Source organism: Sebastes fasciatus, chromosome 11, assembly GCF_043250625.1.
Source record: "Sebastes fasciatus isolate fSebFas1 chromosome 11, fSebFas1.pri, whole genome shotgun sequence".
NCBI classification, from domain to species: domain Eukaryota; kingdom Metazoa; phylum Chordata; class Actinopteri; order Perciformes; family Sebastidae; genus Sebastes; species Sebastes fasciatus.
This window is the reverse complement of record NC_133805.1, coordinates 23299784-23314052: the sequence shown is the minus strand read 5'-3', so window position 1 is coordinate 23314052 and position 14269 is coordinate 23299784. Positions and strand designations below refer to the sequence as shown.

Below are 14269 nucleotides of genomic sequence, written 5' to 3'. Positions count from 1 at the left end.
ATACGTTTAAAAGTATGATTTTAATAGTGAAACTGCAGAACCAAAACATATTCCTTTTAGCTCAAAGACACTAAATGAAAGACTGTGTTTGTTGAAATGTGTTATTTGTCAGATTCTTCATGGTGAGGGACTAAAACTTGGAGAGATTGCTTAGGCACATCATCCAAGAAACAAGATTTGCTCAAGCAGAACAGATGTTTTTGAATTGGTTTTGAGTCCCTTTAATACAAAATTAACATGGCTCTTTATAAATATAGATTCCAGTCACCTACATGTCTCCAACTGGGGTAGGGGACTGTGTTACAGGTTAGTACGGTATGTTATTTACTTTTACATTGCATATGTTTTGTAAAATGTTTATTGTAAAATGTCCTTTTGAGAGACAACTAACACTAGAGGAGCCAACCACTGTTTTTCCCAGACCTGTTAGATTTCAGTGTGTCTTTAACTAATCAACTGAATGAACCATTTTCTGTTTTATTTTTATTGTGTTGCTTTCTGCTGTGTTAAAGGTGGGACTTAGTGGTAGAGTTTTCATCTTGCATGTGTGCTTTATTGTGTGGTTTGAGTCACCTTAGCCTGCTGTGAGTACATTTGAGTGTTGTAGAACATTTTCGATTTGGTTTGCGTGTACTGTTTTTTTTTTTCATAATTTGCCTACATAATTTGTGACAATTTCCTTTTTCTACTTATAACACTACACCAACCTCCCAGATAGTGCAGTCTCGCCACACATTGTATCTTTTCCTTGCCTGTTCATTTATTGTTTTTGAGTTATGTACAATTTACTCCATTCCTCCTTTATTATGGCCTGCGTTCTATTGAAAAGATTGATTCCTTAGAGAGCTAACTTGAAACTCTTGATGTGGCCACACACTATAAGCCTGCTAAATATGAAGATGCATTGTTTTTCTCTCCATTGTGGGCTTCCATCCACACTAAGCCACAATTAATCACTCCAAAAAAATAACGCTTTTCAAACCGCCCCCCTGTCAAGTGCATCTTGTTGAAATCCATTGTGGATAAGACGATTAAGAGTGGCAGTGAAGTATAGGCTTGAAAATAACGGACGTGGTTACAAGCTTACGGTTAACTATCTGTTAGGGTTTAAAGGAAGACATACGGTGTCTTTATACAGTGACTAAATAACTGTGTTGAGGTAATTGGTATCAAGGATTAAGAGATTTTATTCTCCAATATTGTGGTTTCTTAATTCCGGAATTGGATGTTGGCCTCTAAATTTTAGATTTGGTGAGAGGGGAAACATATCGTATGTGGGAGGATCGTCTTACATGGGTTTAATCCTAATAGAAAAACACAAGGCGTCTAATCAAGAGAGGAAACAGCTTCCAAATAGTATTTCAGTTTTCACGGCAGAGTTCATGGCACGTTTATGGGCACTTTGGTGGGTTGAACAAACAAAACCAAACAGCAGTGTTTGTACAGACCCAGCTGCGGAGTTAATGACACTTAAGGACAGGAGAGCTGAAGGTAGAACTGATTAAATTACTGCACTGGCAGTAGACGGCAACAAAGCAGCAGATGAATTCATTAAAAGAAGCTTCATCAAAAAGGTCTGATTTTAAGGTGGCAGAGGAAACGGTGATGGGAGCCCCATCATGTACTGTGGTGTTGCATTATTTGCCATCAATTGACACATGAAGCACACACACACAGCATGCTCCACACAAACAGGATCAGTAGTGAAGGTATAGTGGCTAGGATGTCAAGTGTAGGACAGCATATTCGGACACGATGACAGTATGTGGGCTCACATAGAATATAATGGATGTGGGTGTTTGACGTGCAGCCTATGTCGGTTAGTTTTGGGTGGTTGTCTCCCAATTTGTTACTTGACATGAGCAATATTAAAATGATGTTATGAGGGAAGTTTTGTACTTTCTCCAATTTGGTGCTGGATGACAACAAAATGCTGATTTAGCATCTACATCATAAACATACAAAACATACAATTAATATGCTCTCCTTAAAGCCACAAGACTCCATTGAAAAAAAGCAATTTTACCTTGCCGATTGTAAAACACTTCATTCAAACTTGACAGCAACAAAATAAAACTAATCAAATCCGTCGCTCAACGAGTCTGTCGCTGAGCGATGAAAGTCGGAACAGACTTTTAAATTAGGCCTTGTAGATCTAATATGAGTGAAGATTCACTTCAGCAACTGGATTGGTGATTTCTCACCTCAAATTCACACCTCAAGTTCAGAAACGTATTTTCACAAACTGCTTAAGTGAAATAACTTAAAGTTTACTAGCATATTTCCTCTGTTTCCAAAACGGGGGACAGGAAATGCATCGTGCACACAGGATTGTGGGTGTTTTACGAGCGCGGAGTATACACACAAGCCTCCTTGAAAATCCTCTGAAAGAAGGACTCAGTCCTTGGTAGAATTCAAAGGATCCTTGACATTGGAACAGTCCTTCGGCGGGATTCGATGACGTATAGCATCCTTGAAATTCAGCCATTGAAGGATCCTTCCTTGAGTTTGAGAAACACCCATTGTGTGATCACGTCCGCATGCTGATGTTGATGTTGATGATCCTCACAGAGCTGTCTGGAGACTCTTCAGCTTGTTTCTTATTGTTTGGGTGTTTCTGTGTGCACAGATTTTTCAGGAAACTATCTCAACATGCTGCTGTAAGCCTTCTGCACAGATCAGCTGTTTTGCACTGTGTCTCAACCAAAGTTTATATCTAGGTTGTTTACTTCAAGCTGTTTGTTGGATTGCTCTTGCAGATTAAATTGCTTGCAAGTGTGAATTAAAGTTTTACTGTCTGTCAAGTGGTGGAATAATATTCCCATAAGGGAGTTCCTGCTCCTAGATGCATAAATTCAGATTTCTGGATTTGAGTCATACAGACACTGAGACTGATGTGATGATTATGAAAAGATTTAATTTTTAGCCTGAGATTAGAAAGAAAAGAAAGAGTCATAATTATATGATCTGTCTTAAAAGAAACATTTGTAGAAATTTCCACAGTGAGTGCAGTGGAAACCTAGAATTATGGAAACTTACACTGTTTCACTGCGACTGACATCTTTGTGTTGGTGCTTAATCATAGGGGGAATTTTCAACTATCATGTGGGGAAACCATAATGTCCCCTGCTGTGTCTGTCAGTTCACAATTAACACTCATGTCAAGAGGTTGATGACTAGTTTCAAACATTTCCTTTCAGATCGACCAAGAGCTTTTGTCTCCCACTGAGCAGGGCTCTATTCTTGGGCTTTTATCAAGAGACCGATCTAGAGGAAGCTTTACATTTCACCACTTGAGTGTCACCTCATTTAGGATTAACAATGACGTTTGAAATGACTTTGGACACAGAGTGAGTGCTTCCAGAGAGCCGCTGAGGGAAGAACTGGATGACATCTTTTATTTCATTTCATTTCTAAATTCATTTATTTAGCAGCATGCATTCAGTTGACTTCTCAGTGGGATTTAATGTTTTAATGGTAATGATTAGTGTAAATTTGGGTGTTTTTGACAGAAAGTATATCATTGCTTTTTGACAAAACATGACTGATTTTTCAAACCAGTTTTAAACAGCTTTACTTGCAATCTATTTCTATGCCCAAAAAAATGATCAGTTCTTACAGAAAATTTGGATTAATATCACAAAAACATGTTTGATTGCTGATGAATTGCAGAATCAACACAGAACCAAACTAAGGCTGAAACAGATAGTCAATTCATTTTTCGGTGTTTTTTGTAAAGTGCTATCATCGGTACCAATTCCAATAATGGATCAATTGTGTAGTTGTTTAATAAAGAACAAGACTCTGGCCCAATTCCAAACCACTCCCTACACCCTCTCCCTACCCACTTCCACTCTGTTTGCACGTTCGCGTGAAGGGTCTGCCATATTAAGTGCCATTCCAAACCAATTCACGGGGAGTGGAAGTGGGTTATGAAACCCTCCAACAGCGAGTCTGCATCGATGCCGACTTAACCAGCTGCCTTTACTGACAACGTGCAACACCGTTTTGTGTTCGTCATGGAACACGCTCCAATGTCAGTTCTGTGCGACTACTAGTACAAACATTTACTGGTAAACTGCTCAAACTGATAGTAGAATAAAGTAAGTAGAATAAATTAAATGCCTGTCATACAGATGTCAACAACATAAAGTAAATAGATTGTATTTAGAATCAAATATACCCTTGTCCAGTCTAGAATATATATACATACCACATACAGTATATTTATTATTTTTTAACCAATCAGGAGTTATAACCCCATAATTTATTATATCTTCAACTGTGCAATACAGATTTAACGGTACAATAATTTAGTGCAAAAACTCAGCTGTGCAATAATCTGGTTTACTCCGGCATTAACACTGCATTTATTTATACTGAACATTTAAGCTAATATTCTTATTTTACACTATTCACGATTTTTTATAAATGCATGCAGTTATATAATTTGCAGAGATCCTATTTTTCAGCATTTTTATTTGAACTGCTGTTATATATCTTTGTTATTTATATTTTTCTTCTGATTTTTCTATTTTTATTTTTTTATATTTATACTCTATAACGGGAGCAAAACACAGCTCAATCTCCCCCCCAGGGATCAATAAAGTATTTCTGATTCGGATATTTATTTCCTTGCCAGAGAGAGGGACGTTCGTCCCAAAGTGGCTGCTGTATTTCTACCCTCCAGCTTAAAGAATCTTCATTGAGCTGTGAGTGTGACTACAAACGGAGTTTAGTCCACCACGCAGTGTGACGGGGGCCTAAGAGTCTACAGTCATGCTAGCAGCTCTGTCAGCTAAATGCTACTGTCTGCATGCTCACAGTGACCATGCTAACATACCGATGTTTAACAGTTGTAATGTTTACCATGTTCACCATGCCATAAGTTTGGTAGGTATTTGGTAATAAACCAAAGTATTGGAGAAATTTAATGATGGCGCTAGATGAAAAGTCAGAGGATCAACAAAGTTACAATGCCACGAATGTCTGGACCAAATTTCATGTCAATCCATCCCATAGTCGTTGAGATATTTCACTTAAAACCACAAATGCCAACCTGGTGGTGCTAGAAAAGTCAGGATCACAAAACTCATGATGATTCATCCACTGGGCACCAAATTTCATGTCAATCCATCGAACAGTTGTTGAGTTATGGACCAAAGTTGTGGAAGCCTAAATCAAACCAGTGACTTATTTTTGGCCAATGGCAACACGTCTCACAGCAGTATGCAGCACATGACGTCTACTAGGGCCCATTACCACCAGGAGTCAGCCACTGATGACATTATTTCACAAAAGTGAAATTTCAACTCTGCATGGCTCTCCAGCTCTGCATGATTACATGTCAGCGGCATGGTCGGCATCACACTGATGGACGCACAAACACACTTACTTCGACAGTGAAATTCATCAGCAGACATTTATCTGCATAACGAGCAGCAGAGGACAATGTTGCGCCAACGTGTTGTGTTGCTCCGACGTTCAGTCATCAGTGGTAATTAAGATCAAATTAGTCTGGAAATGTTAAAGTTCATCACTCTCGCGGAGGGGAGTTGCCAGAGTGTTGTTGTTCTGGGGCAGTTTCTGATGAAGTGGTGAAAGGCTCGGCTTCAGTGACACAATTCGCAATGGAGACATGCAGTGCGGCCCTCTGGGAGACGCCAGATCCATTAGTATACAATGACGTCAACGAGTCAGATTGGAGGGACAAGCAGGTGAAGCCTCACCAGGAGGAACAACAGGTGTCAGTATGGATATTAGATCAGTATGATGAAGATTAGATGTTACCGATTTCAGTCAGTCTCTGCATTGTCAGTCTTTTCAAAATAAGATAAGTAACTTTATTGATCCCACACAAGGAAATTAAAGTGAAATTATATGGGTATCATGACTCAGGCTGGTCTCATACACCGTTCGTAGCCTATGAAAAGTAATGTACTGTAATTCGTAAACATCCCATGAAATCAATTCGTCCACGTACTTGTGAACCAGGAAGTATAAAGAGCGACAAACACCGCGCAGTCGAGGTGGATCGGTGGGTCAAAAAACACTTCCGCCCAAGATACCGCTGTTCATACCCCATGTAAAATCAAGTCAAGTCAACATTGATTTATTTGTCATATAACACACATACCACATCCGGTGTTATTTTAACCCAAACCACAATCTCCTCCTAAACCTAACTAAGTAGTTCTGTTGCCTAAACTTAACCAAGTTGTTTCATGTGAAGACAGAGGTTTATTTTGAAAAGACTGGAAAGGAAATTGACACGTGTCACGTGTTGCTGGACATTTGTAGGAAAACGCAAGAAAAATGTGGAATAACTTTTCATAAGATATCGTACGAACCGTTGTCTGAGGATATGTTGCATGACTCCATTTCTCAGGGCAAAAAAAAGTTATTTTTATAAACCCGGCAGCCATGTTGAGCAAACTTTGCCTATTTCTCGCCTCAAATGTTTTCAGAAACATCTTGTAGTGTACTGTTTAGCTGTAAAATGAGAAAGTTTGCTCCGGCTGGTAGCCGGTGCTTGGTATTTCCTCAACTGATCTCAACATGACTGCCTTTTTTTAATCATATTTGCTCCAATTCTACCCACTGCTGCGTATTTGGGGGTTTGGACTGTTTGAAGACATCACCTTGGGCTTAGGCATTACATCATTAGTTTCAGCCCTACTGTCTTGTTAAAGACATCCAGGTACAATACAGATAAAGACACCTAAAAAAACATTGTAATTTAAGTGCTATGTACTGAGTCTAAAAGACAACTGGACTTTTTGTTAAAGACTCTTAAACATTTGGACTGTATTTTGACATGAAGGTCATCAGAGGGTCAATTGAGCTGCAAAGATGCTCACAATGCTACAAAAAGCAAACCACAAAAGAAAATCTAAAAACTAACTGGCAGATAATAAAACATCCTACAGAAAGTTTAACGCACATCATTTTCCTTCCTCTCTCTTCTTCCTTTTTTCAGTTTAGCTCACATTCCTGTCTATTAAAAACCTCTCGCAGTGTGCCAAGGATTTCCCAGTTATCTCTCAAAGAAACACAAAGCAGCAGCAGCATCTCAAATGAACCCACCGCTGTGGTCGCTCTGGTTCTGCGCCTCGCTCCTCCTCGTCTGGCTGCAAACCTCCCGAGCCCTGAGGTGCTGAGAGATGATGGCGCAGTCCGGATGAATGGCTTCAGCCTGAAAATACCAGACAACTTAAGTTATCTAGCCTAAAGCAGCACATGTGCCACAAGTCAATGCTCTTTGCTTGTTGCTTGGGTGAAACATATCAGACAGCCACACATCTTTGGATAGAGAACTTCTTATTTTTGTCACTCATGCATGTTTATTTTTCAAGGAATTAGTTTTTATATGTCCCCTTTTGTCATAAAATCCTCTCGTAAGATGCCCAAATTTGTAAAAGTAAAAAATAAATATATACATTTTTAATGTCCCTGCTCTTTAAAGCTGAAGTAGGTAGAATTGGAGCAAATATGGTTAAAAAAAGTTATTTTTCTAAAATCATCATTATATCCTGACAGTACTGACAGGTAATCTGGAAAATAAAAAAATCATGTGCCTCTGTGTCCTCCGGTGTCCTCCAGTGCTCTTAATGGCATCTGCAAGATTTCACAGACCAGAGGAAAACAACCAATCAGAGCCGAGCTGGAGCCTTGCTGTCTCTGAGCAGCTGTCAATCACTCGCAAACTCCGACAAAATGGTCAAACTAGGCAGCGCTGATCAAATATGAATCAATATTCTGTTACTGTAATGCCTATTTCTCACCTCAAATGTTTTCAGAAACATCTTACTGTTTAGCTGTAAAATGAGTTTGTGACCCGGCAGTCATGTTGAGATCAGTTGAGACAATACTAAGCACCGCCCACCAGCCGGAGCAAACTTTCTAATTTTACAGCAAAACAGTACAGTACAAGATGTTTCTGAAAACATTTGAGGTGAGAAATAGGCATTACAGTAACAGAATATTGATTCATATGATCAGCACTGCCCGGTTTGACCATTTGATCAGAGTTTGCGAGTGATTGACAGCTGCCTCCATTGAATGAACAGCCAATGGGAACGCTCTTTCTCCCTCTGAAATGTCCTGTGATTGGTCAAAGTCTCCTGTTGCGGCTAGATTTTTTTAAAGCCTGAAAACAGAGCCAGGAGGAGGAGCAGAAGTCTAGTTTTCGCTAAGAACACTTGAATTACAATATGCTGAAAGGTTATTATGGAATTTCTTTCCCAATGATGCCGAATAAATTCTGCCTACTGCAGGTTTAAGTTGACATTTTGCCTCCAAATAATAACATAATTGATAAGCTAATTTCTTACCAACATGCATGTTGCAAATGCATGCTGAAACTATAAGACAACATCTGGACTCATTTAATTTCTTATCCCTGTTTCCCCTGTTGATGTTTTGTCTCTGACTGACAGACTGATACCAGACAGACAGACAGGTGGTGATGGATCAGGTCTCCAGCCTTGATAAGCACTAATTAGCGCCGGCAGCTAGATGAGGACATTTGCTGTCCAAGAGGATGTGCGTGTGCTCCAAGGAGCCAGGAAAGGACAGAGGATAATAAAGGTAATAGCGCTGCAATAAATAGACTTTGTTACTAGGCTATAAGTAAGTAGCTTTTCCTAATTTGCAGATTAAACATTTTTTCATTAAACTTTTCATCACTTCATGAATGAGAGTATTGTATCCCAAATATAGGGAGAATGTATATATACATGATAAAAGAATAAACACACTCACCATAGGCCTGTAGCACAGATGAAGATAAAAGATGAGGAGTATGAATGTCTCCTGTCGTCCCGGCAGCGCCTTACAATAATACACTTCCATTTTCTTCTCTGTCTTCTTTAATCCTCATCGGATGATGATGATGATGATGATGATGACAAATCCAGGTTATTTGTTCCTCTGGAGCCTCTTAAAGACTGTGACTTCTTCGTTATATCCTCGGTATGAAAATGCACTCTGTCAACCTTAAAATAGATGAATCCCCATGTTCTCCTGGTGAGAGCTGCAAAACTTGCGGGAGTGAAGAGCTGCTGCCTCACATCTGCTCTCTCTCTCTCTCTCTCTCTCTCTCTCTCTCTCTCTCTCTCTCTCTCTCCATTCACAGACTTGACAGTGATAAAACAAACAGCCAATGACCTGATTTCAAGTCATAAAATACATAAATATGTATTTATTATTATGATAGGCAAAGTAATTCATATTTAACAGAGGATATATTGTTCATTATTACCAGTTTTGAGGTACTTGTACTTTACTTGCAGAGGCAAATATTGTATTTTTAATCCACTACATTTATATGCAAACTACAGTTACTTGTTAGCCTACTTTGCAGATTAAAGGGGAACTATGCCCATTTTCAAAATTCATACATGTTATTCCAGCCCAGTCGCACAGCAGTTTGTGAAATAATTACGAAATTTAATGTATTAAAGGGACTGTTTGTAACTTCTTACAGGTATAAATCTATTGGGTCTGTTTCCCATGCGCGCTTGCATATGCGAGATTTTATACCCTATGACAACACAAGTTTGAGACTCACTTCTCTGGTTCTGGCTTTGAGAGAGAGGAGTTCATGTTCACAAGTATTGATTGAACTTTCCTAGGCCATGGAAATAACATATTAGAATTTTTTTTATTTGGGTGGTGTTCCCCTTTAAGATTTTACATGCAGAACACATGATCAGTTTATCAAATACAGTGGTGGAATAAATATATTTTACTAGGGTAAAAGTAGCATTACAGCTCTGTAAAAATACTCATATGATACATTCAAGATTTCACTTTGCCTAAAGGTACAAAAGTATCACAGCAAAATGGAAGTATTCAATTAAAAGCACTTGTTTGGCAGAATGCTTCCTCTCAAGAGAGTTATATTGTTATAGATATAATATTATGAGAAATTTGAGGATGATGCTTTAACACGTAAGCAGCATTTTAATGTGAGAGCTGGAGCCTATTTTAACTTTATACAGTAGCCTATTATTGTTGGAGAGTTTAATCTATGGAACAGGATCATATTTTATGAATTGAAAAGTAGTGAAGTAAAAAGTACAATATTTCCCTGTAATGTAGTGGAATAGAAATATAAAGTGCCATAAAATTGAAATACTCTGTATTATATTGAGTAAAATGTCTCAAAAATTGTACTCTAGTACAGTACTTGAGTAAATACTTAGTTACTTTCCACCACTGACAAAATATGATGCATTGTTGTAGATTAAAAGAAAGAAGTTACATCATCAAAATGCTTCTTAGCATTTGGGAGGGATCATTCTGATGCCTAATGTGTACTTTTACTTTTGATATTATCAAATCATATACGTTTTGATATTACATCATGTTTTACTAATAATACTTCTCTATTCTTAGGACTTTGAATGTGCGACTTGTTCTTGTGATGGAGTATTTTACAATGTTGTATTAGTTATTTTACTACTTTTAAGGATGTGAATGCTTCCCCCACTGACATGGTGTCTGTTAACAAGGCTGGATCACCAACCAGCAGGTCCCGGGGCTCCAAAACACAGAGGATGCGGTAGCTAAAGGCAAGGTGTGCCACCATGACTTGAAGGATAGAGGTTAAAATCTCCAGAATGCTGTTATCACCTTGGTATCTTTGAACAAAGAGTATATAAATATAAATTGTTGTTCCGCTGGAGCTGATTTATGGACAGTAATTGGGGACATGTGGCAGTTTGCAGGTGTGAATGTGGAGCAGGCCAACGCTAAAAAAGCTAAATCCTTCCCTACAGAATAGGTTCCCAAGAACAGGAACACAGGATTCAACCTTCACCTGCTCCTCTGGAGCTATAGTGATTAATTTACAGGAACATTTTTATCCTCCTTGCAAACAGAGGTACACTACAATTGAATTTGAGTCCCTCAGTGTGAAACATGGTGTCCCACTGGCTTCAAAATTAATTAAAAACAAACCTCTTGGTAGCATGTTATCAGGTTCCGGTCATCATACAGCGTGGGGCTTCCCATAAAGCTAATCCTAAAATACTGTGACCCGTTTACAAACACAGGTTAACAAAAGGTTTGTGTGATACCACCAACTGCTGTTGGCTAATGGCATATTTTTTCAAACATACTGATTATTTGCATTTAAACAAGGCTTTGCATCACCTGTTTGATCACTCCTTTCAATTTTGTGGAGAACAACAGAGTAAGGTTCTTGTATAAAGTGAAAACAGATGAGTGTTTTCACAAGAACCGATTGTACTGTTAGCAAACTGAAAATGGGAAAAGCACAGGTCAGATGTGATCAGTGATTGATACTAGCGCTACAAATAACAATATTTTTTATCATCGATTAACCTAATGAGTAGTTTTTTGGTGAATCAATTAATGGTTTGGTCCATAGAATGTCAGCAAATAGCAAAAAATGCCAATCACAAGTTGCAAGAGCCCATAGCAATGTCTTAAAATGTCTTGTTTTGTCCGACCAACTGTCCAAAACCAAAAAAATATTCAGTTTAACTATCATAGGAGACTACAAAACCTCAGAAAATATTCAGATTTGTGCTTGTAATATGTCTTTTTGTGGTCAGCTTGTATCTTTCTGTAGTTGTATTGTGTCTTTTTTAGGTTGTTTCATATCTCTTTGTAGTTATTTTGAATTTTTAGTTTCTTCTTTTGCATTGCTTTGTTGTTGTATTTCACCTATTTGGGGGTCCTTCCTGTATGTTAACATGGCTGCATTGATGCTAACTTGACAAAGTGAACACTCGTGATTTTAAATACACAGGTTATATCTCTTTGCTTTATACAACCAGCGATCATTTTTTGTCTTGCCTTTTACCTTAGATTTAACAGCAGTTATTTATTCTTTTCCTTTTTGTGTACAAAATAATCCCTAAAGAATACTCTGTATAACATTAAATATACCTAAATAAATATTGTGTATTTGTCGCATCAGCATAGAGGTAGACTCAGGAACTGCTAATACTAAATAAATACATACATTATTCAGGTTAAACAAGTGGTAAATGAAAATGGCCTGTTGCTTACTTGAACTGTGTATTTAAAAGCACGGGTTTGAATGCCCTCCAGTGGTTACAAGTAGGAACTGCATCATAGTATTTGTCAAGCTAGCGCCATTGCAGACTTTAGGAATAATACAGTTATCAATACTGATTATATTCTTTAGATATATCAATAATACATTTTATGTTCATAATAGTATCTGTATTTCTGATGTATTCTCCGTTATAAAATAATATAAAGCCCTGCATCATGTAATATGCTAAGAAAGTGTACATTTCCCAGAAGTGATGCTAACTTGATGAATTTGATATTGCAGTTCTTGACCGTGACCACTAGAGGGCAGTGAACACTCGTAATTTTAAATACACAGGTTATATCTCTTTGCTTTGGACAACCTGCGAGCATTTTGTTTTGCCTTTTACCTTAGATTTAACAGCAATGATTTATTGTTGATCCCTGCATCTTCTTGTCAACACAAATGGGGAATACAAAGGAAAACACTATTGGGATGTTGTGCTTCTTTTCCTTTATGTGTATACAAAATAATCCCTAAAAAAAAATACCCTGTATAACATTAAATAATTATACTAAATATTGTGTATTTGACATGTTGTTAATTATCATTATTGCTTATGATCAATCACTGACATGGCTATACACTGCTCTCCCATGGTGAACACAAGTAACTACACCTCTGTATACATTGAAAGTTTTATTTTGAAATGATTTGTCATTTGTCAATGATTTGATGATTTGCCAATTATCATGTAATGTGCTAAGAAAGTGTACATTTCCAAGAAGTGCAAATATGTTGACATGGCTGCATTGACGCTAACTTGACAAATTTGATATTGCAGTTGTTCACAGTGACCAATAGAGGGCAGTGAACACTCGTGCTTATAAATAAATAAACAAAATAGCATTTTGTTGTGCCTTTTACATTAGATTTAACAGCAGTGACTTATTGTTAATAGAGTTCATAATAATGCAGGACAGTGAGTAAAGAGACATTTTATACAGGAGTCGAGGGAAGATCTACCGATGCACATTCACCCTGCGGAGGTTCATATGAGGCTGTATAAACATAGCCTATTTTAATAATATATGTATATATCATTTTAATTTCCATTGCAGTTAAATTGACAAAAGGCATTACAATAGGAATTGATTAGTCGATCAACAGAAAATGTATCGGCAACTATTTAGTTTTAGTCATTTCTCAAGCACAAAGAAAAACCAAATATTTTCTCATTTCAGCTTCTCCGATCTGAGGATTTGCAGCGTTTCTCTGTTTTATATCATTGTAAATGGAGTATGTTTGGGTTTTTGTACTGTTGGTTTGACAAAGCAAGCAATGTGAAGACGTGACCTTGGACTTGAACTTTCTGATTTTAATAGATGAGGTGAATTGATAAAACAACCAACAGATTATTTGATAATGAAAATAGAAGACAGTACTGCTACAAGTTGAAGTTCTGACTACAAACAAGATCAGCACTGTTATGCTATTTTATGTTATGTTCCACTAAATTATGCAAACACGCCAAATTATGTGTTTGCCCTGCCATTCATAGTCTTCTCCCTGATAGATTTTTGACTCAACACAGGTTGCGACATGTTTTTCCTTGTTTTTCTCCGTTGTTTTTCCTTAGTCATGGCCCTGAAGCCCAGCGCAGACCTTGTCAGTGCTACAGGACATATACATAATGAGGATTGCTTAAAAAGAGGAATGTCACCCAATTTCAAACATCATGTATTATTCCTGAGGCTGAGACATCGGTCAGGCAATACTTGTGTAATTGTGTTTCCTAAAACCTGAAGCGAATAACCATTCATTTTTTATGTCAGGGGTGTAAGAAGGCTCTGCTGTGTGTAAAAATGAAACGCTCACTTTTCTGTCCCATATAATGTGATGTGTGTCAGTTCATGCAACCGAATTGTTTATATTTTTGTTCATACCTGTTAGCAATGCTCTTGGCCTCATTCATAAATGCTAATTTTACAGCCCAAATATTTCATTCTTATAATAAGCACCTTTGATGTTGAGTAAGAAAAACGTATGTCAAAGGACTTTTAGACCATTTATTGTAACAGATATGTGCACTTTTATTTGTGGAGGTGGTTTAGCGTGCAATGGGTCCTCAAATGAATTGTAGAAGTATAATAAATCATAAAAAACAAACCCTGAAGCAATACACAGCACTACAGAACAGAACCCAGTAGAGACATACTGTATCACCCAGATATG

At 37.6% G+C, this 14269-nt stretch overlaps 1 protein-coding gene across 1 annotated transcript in view; it reads right to left on the bottom strand.

Annotated features, from left to right (window-relative positions):
• The window catches only part of ghrhra (growth hormone releasing hormone receptor a), a 31401-nt gene extending 22323 nt beyond the window's left edge, over positions 1 to 9078 (bottom strand). The window contains exons 1-2 of the mRNA XM_074651713.1: positions 8764 to 9078; positions 7087 to 7195 (exon numbers count right to left, since the gene is read on the bottom strand). Of these exons, the coding sequence (XP_074507814.1) occupies positions 7087 to 7195; positions 8764 to 8853 (199 nt within the window). The 5' untranslated portion in view covers positions 8854 to 9078. The remainder of the gene's footprint in view (positions 1 to 7086; positions 7196 to 8763) is intronic.
• Positions 9079 to 14269: the final 5191 nt, after the last annotated feature.